Source organism: Pelodiscus sinensis, unplaced genomic scaffold (assembly GCF_049634645.1).
Source record: "Pelodiscus sinensis isolate JC-2024 unplaced genomic scaffold, ASM4963464v1 ctg93, whole genome shotgun sequence".
NCBI lineage: Eukaryota > Metazoa > Chordata > Testudines > Trionychidae > Pelodiscus > Pelodiscus sinensis.
This window is the reverse complement of record NW_027466008.1, coordinates 363,338-368,659: the sequence shown is the minus strand read 5'-3', so window position 1 is coordinate 368,659 and position 5,322 is coordinate 363,338. Positions and strand designations below refer to the sequence as shown.

Here is a 5,322-nt window from a genome sequence, read left to right as displayed (position 1 = left end):
TCTGGCGTGAAGAGCTGCCCAAAGACCTGAAATCAAGAGCACGGGAGGTTTCAGCTGACGGCCCAGAGCCCGGCCCCAACTCCTGGGGCTAAAACAGCTTCCTCCTTCTGCAAACTCCCTTCCAGACCCTGCACCCAGACGCTCTCCTCACCCTGCACCCTAACCCCTGCCCCAGGTCACACCTTCCTCCTGCCCCCAAGACCCTCCCAGACCTCACCCCCCTCCGCACAACAGAGCAGCCCTAGGCCACTGGCCAACATCTTGGAGCGACCTCCATCAAAAAGTGTTGCCCCCCCCCCGCCCTGCTTCCCCTTCTATGGGAGATCCGGGGCAAGGTGCGGCGCTGCCCCTCGGAAGCGCCGCCCCTTTGAAACGCCGGGACAGCGTCACAAAGGGGCAGCGCCGCCCTGTCCACGGCTCGAATAGTCGAGGGAAAATGCATCGACCATTCGATCAGCGACTCCCCGCTTCCCACCCCGCGTCCTACCCGCACGAGGGCCCCAGCCAGCCCCACCCCCGAGCCCTGCCCTGCCCTGGCAGCGCGTCCTTACCTCTCCCACCCTGACGGTGTTGCTATGCGCCAGGACCCATCTCTCCTTATAGTAGTGCCTGCACCACAGGTCCTCTGCCTGGTGGATGTTGAGGCCTGCAAGAGACAAACCAGGGTGATTCTGCTGGCAGGTCTGAGCCCTTCCCCTCCCACGGGTCCCTGCAGGCATCCCTGGGCAAATGGAGGGGCACAGGGGGCAGAAGGGGAACACAGAGGGACGCATCCCCCCTTGGGCCAGTCTGGGGGAAAAGGGCTGGGTCCCCTCCCCCCGCCGCCGGCACCCTCAGGGTGTCCCTGGGGCCCAGGTCCCGGCTGGGTTCCTTACCCCTGTGGTGCAGGAGGAGGCGGTACAGGCTGTGCACCCCCTTCCGGGCCAGCCGGCTGACGTCTTCGGATGGGTCCGAAATAAAAAGGCCCAGCTGGGCCACGTGGTGACCCATCCTCGGCCAGTCGGCGGAGTTCTGAGGGGAGAGAAGAGGGGGGGTCCCTCAGCATCCTGGGGCTGCACGTCCCATGCTAACGGCCGCCGAGGCGGTTCTGAGCTCGGGGACGGACAGAGACACCTCCCGGGGCGGGGCGGGGCGGGGCGGGGCCGGCCTTGCGAGGAGACAGCCCTGAGCAATGGCCCCGACTGAAGGGTCACTCCGGGGGTGGAACAAGGGGATCCACTGACGGCCACTCCCCAGTCTGGGGCCCAGGTGCCCCCCGGAAAGGCCCAGGGTCGCCCCTCCCCGGGAAAAGGAGAACGCGGCCCATTCCCGGCCCATTCCCAGCTCTGCCTCCCGGGGACGCTCCCAGCCCCGCGCCCTGCAGCCCCAGAGCCCCCGGCTCCGAGGTCACTTACCTCAAACCCCGGGAGGGTGGTGGCGACTCCCAGCAGGGCCGTGGTGCTGCCAAGGGCCCTGGCTCGCTCCTGGGGCAGGCGGGACTCCAGCCACGGGCTCAGGTGCTGGGGGGGAAAGAGGCAGGTCAGGACCCGTAGGGAGGCGCCGGTTCTGGGCAGAGCCTGGGGCTCCTCTCAGACTGTGCCCCCCCCCCCCCAGCCACTGACACAGCTCCTCTCTCGGCCCCCCGAGGAAGCAGGGACAATGGCCCCGTCCCCCCCACGGGGCTCACCTCCATGATCAGCTGCAGCCTGGCGGTGTCTGGGGACTCGGCGAGGAGGCTTGCCAGTAGGGCCTGGAGGTCGACGGGAAGGGCCCGGATGAACTGCTGCAAGACAAGGGGGAGCCCTGGGTCAGAGGGGGGTTGGGGAATCCAGGCCACCCGCTGGCCCCGGGGTGCAGCCTTGAGCAGGGTCTGAGCCGCCTCGCAGAGCAGGGAGGAGCCCAGGCTGGGCATGGAAGGGACGGGCCCCCAGGGAGAGCAACGGGAAACCTGGAGGGAAGGATCCAAACCTGCAGCTTCTTCTCTCCCTCTGCCCCCACCCCCACTCCTCTCTGGAGCTCCAGCCCAGCCCGGGAGCAGGGCCCGGAGGGACGTACCTGCGTGTGGATGGGCTCCTGCTGCCAGTCCCCAGACACAGTCTGTCCCACGGCCGCCCTCAGCAGGGGGTTCAGGAGCTGGGCCTGTAGGGGAGGCTGCAAGGTGCTGGCAGGAGAGAGGGGCAGAGACTGTTAATTCAGCAGCAGGGCTGTGTCCAGACTCAGGGGGTTTTTCGGGAAAAGTAGCCTTTTTCCGAAAAAACATCACCTGCGTCTAGACTGCAGTCGCGTTCTTTCGAAATTAAATCGAAAGAACGCGGCTTTTCTTTCCACGGCGGTAAACCTCATTTCACGAGGAAGAACGCCTGCTTTGGAAAGTGCTTCTTTCGAAAGAAGGCGTTCTTGAATGGAACTAGGGCTTCTTCGAAAGAGAGCATCCAGACTCACTGGGTGCTCTCTTTCGAAAGAGGCTTGCAGTCTAGACATAGCCCAGGAGACAGAGACTTTCCCACTCCCTGGTCAGGGGATCTGCTCTGGGGGGGAGTCGGCGGGGGGGGGGGTCGGTACCTGAGGCTGCAGGCGGCGTTGAGGCAGTCGGCCAAGACCAGTGGGGGGGGGGAGTCCTCCATGATCTCCTGTGAGACCCAAGGAGACAAAGGGGCATGTGAGGCTGGGGCCCCCAAGAGACGCTCACACGGCCAGCGCCCCCACCCTGCAGGATCCAACCCCACTGCCTCCTGCTGGCCTGTAGCCCCCCTGCCTGGCACAGGGCCTCTCCCAGCACCCCCCTCCCAAACCGGGACCAGCTCAATCCTTGTCCCCAGGCCGTCTCCTGCCCCTCACTGCCCTGGTGACCAGCCTCTGAACCTCCTCATCCCTGCTCCCCAGGCGCATCCTCAGCAGCCCGCTCTGCTAACCTTCCAGCTCCCCCCCCATGGCCCGGGGAGACCCCCTCCCTGTTCCGAATCCCCCTCCCTGTCCAGCACCCCAGACCTGCCCCATTTCTGTGTCCCTCCCTCCTCCAGCATCCCCGCCCACCCTCCCCATGTCCACCTCCCCCTCCCCCTCCAGCACTCCTGGCCCCACCCATCCCATTTCCAGCACCCCCACCCGCCGCCATGGCCCAGGCAGACCCCTGTCCACCCCACGTATCCCCTCCCCTCCTCCCGGCCGCCGCCACTCGCTCACCACGATCCTGGCCATCATGGTGTCCTTGCAGCAGCGCGGCGCCAGGGTGTCCTCGCCCCTTTGGAGGGCGGCGAGGCAGGCGGGGGGGACGGCCAGGAGGAACCGCTGCAGGGCGGCTGGGCTCTGCACCCCAGAGAGAGTCTGTGAGCCTGGGGCCTGCCTGCCCCCCACGGACAGCTGCAGGGCTCAGGCCTCCCAGGAGTGGAGGTGGGAGCTGCCGGTTGTCCAAGCACCCACACTCCCCCCCCAACTGCTGCCTCAGGCTTGTGGGGGCCCAGCTGGTGCATGACAAGAGACCTCAGTTTGGGGGGCCCAGGTCATGCAGGAGAAGGGGCCCCAGGGGGATCCCCAGGGACAAGCCCCTCCCGGAGGGGGGGACGTGCTGGGAAGGGGCCGGACAATCTCGGGTCCCCCCCGTGTGGAGAAGGTTCCTACCGTGTCCCGGGTGTGGAGCTGCTCTTCAATATCATAGATGGCCCCTTCCTCCACCCGGGAGTCCATCCGCTCCTGGCAGAGCTCCGCCGAGGCGCAGGGGGGCTCTGTGCGGGAGGGAAGGGACCAGGGTGACTCCAGCGGCCAGCAGGGGTCACGCGCCCCCATGTCAGGGACCCAGGGCAGGTTGGGCCCCACACGCCCCTCGCAGGGACCCATCCCCCTTCCACCCTCACATCTGCCAACGCCCTCAGCAGAGCCCCCACCAGGAACAAGAGAGCCAAGCAGCAGCTCCCGCCCCCATCCATTGCCCTGGCTGCGGGGCAGACACTGGGGCTGCCCCTCCCCCCCCGTGTACTGGGTGAGCCCCTGGGCCCAGCATGTTCACGGCCCCTCACCTGGGTCTGAGCGGCTGCAGGAGGTGGCCCGGCTGCAGCTGGAGGCCCAGGCGCTGCTGCTCACTGAGCTGGACCCACAGCTGCAGGGGCTGGTGCGGAGAGGCTGGGGGCTCCCGGAGACTGGCAGGTCCCCGGGGGCCGGGCAGGGCGATGCCCCCTGGTGGTAATGGGGGCTGGGCTCCTGGGGCAGGTGTTTCTCTCCACAGAGGAGGCCCCAGAGCCACCCTACCCGGCTTCCCCGCTGGGCTGGGTCCCGCCTTCCCAGCCGCCTCTGGAGCCAGGTCCGGAGGGGCCTGGCCGGTGGGCGAGTCGCCCCGAGCTGGTGGGATTCAGCTTCCCCGCCCGCGGGGACGGAGGAGCTGCTTCCCACCGGCCCTGGGGCCATCTTCAGGGCTTTCCGGAACCACAGCCTGATGTGTTTGGCCATGCTGCAAATGAGGGGAGCAAAGGGGAGCTTGGGGCGCAGCCTGCAGAGCGAAATCCAGGGGTTCCAGCGCCCCAGAGCGACTGCCCCCAGCCCCCAAATGGCCCCTTGCTTATCGGCTCGGTCTTGCACAGGCACTTCTGGCCCTTGACCGAGGGCTGGGCCTGCCTGGAACCCAGCCGGCCCCGGGCAGGATCCAAACCCCTGGGGGCTCTTACCTTCTGCAAAACGCTGTCCGGATGTGGAACTCACAGAGGACAAAGCAACTGTGAGCAGGAGACGCACCAGAGCTAAAGCAACCGGGGGTCTCCAAAGTCCCCTGGGCCCGCCCCCCCCTTTTCTCAGCCTGAGATGTGGGTTCCTCTGTGAGGTCACCACCTCCCCACCTGCCCTTTGCCTGATCTGCTGAGGGCTGCCCAAAGCCCCTGTGAGGTCACTGCCCCCCCCACCTCACCCTGCCAGGCAAATGTCCTGCCTCTGGCCACCCCTCTGGGAAGTTGGAGCCATTCCTAGGGGTCCCCCCCACTCCCTGACTGGGCATCCTGCAGCCAGCAGCTCCAGTAGCCCCATAGGCTGCTCCCTGCCCTACACTGCAGGCTTCTTGCACAAGAACTGTTTCACACCGGAGTTCTTGCGCAAAAGGTCTCGTGCAAGAGCACCTCCACCCTGCCATGTGCTTTTGCACAAGAGTGTCCATGGCATTGTGAACGCTTTCTTGTGCAAGAAAGCTCTGATGACCATTTTAGCCATACAAGTGTCTTGCTCAAGAAGCCCCTGGTGCCCGTCCACGCTGCCTTCTTGCACAACAGCTCTTGCACAAAAGGGGCTTATTCCTCGTGGGGAGAGGAATAACTCCTGTGCAAGAAGCCCTCTTTTCTGATGCTTTACTGCAAATTTACTTGCACA

At 66.1% G+C, this 5,322-nt stretch overlaps 1 protein-coding gene and 1 long non-coding RNA gene across 2 annotated transcripts; both read right to left on the bottom strand.

Annotated features, from left to right (window-relative positions):
- Positions 1 to 549: 549 nt before the first annotated feature.
- LOC142825905 (uncharacterized) lies at positions 550 to 1,560 on the bottom strand. The gene is made up of 3 exons (XR_012900230.1): positions 1,395 to 1,560; positions 876 to 1,011; positions 550 to 646 (listed from the first exon to the last, which is right to left on the bottom strand). It is a non-coding gene; the product is annotated as an uncharacterized LOC142825905 (long non-coding RNA).
- Positions 1,561 to 1,674: 114 nt separating this feature from the next.
- On the bottom strand, positions 1,675 to 4,738 carry LOC142825911 (uncharacterized). The gene is made up of 6 exons (XM_075918073.1): positions 4,635 to 4,738; positions 3,993 to 4,420; positions 3,598 to 3,701; positions 3,163 to 3,285; positions 2,542 to 2,609; positions 1,675 to 2,140 (listed from the first exon to the last, which is right to left on the bottom strand). Exons 2-6 carry the CDS (start codon positions 4,417 to 4,419, stop codon positions 1,675 to 1,677), a joined length of 1,188 nt encoding a protein of 395 aa, XP_075774188.1. The 5' UTR covers position 4,420; positions 4,635 to 4,738.
- Between the last annotated feature and the right edge of the window lie 584 nt (positions 4,739 to 5,322).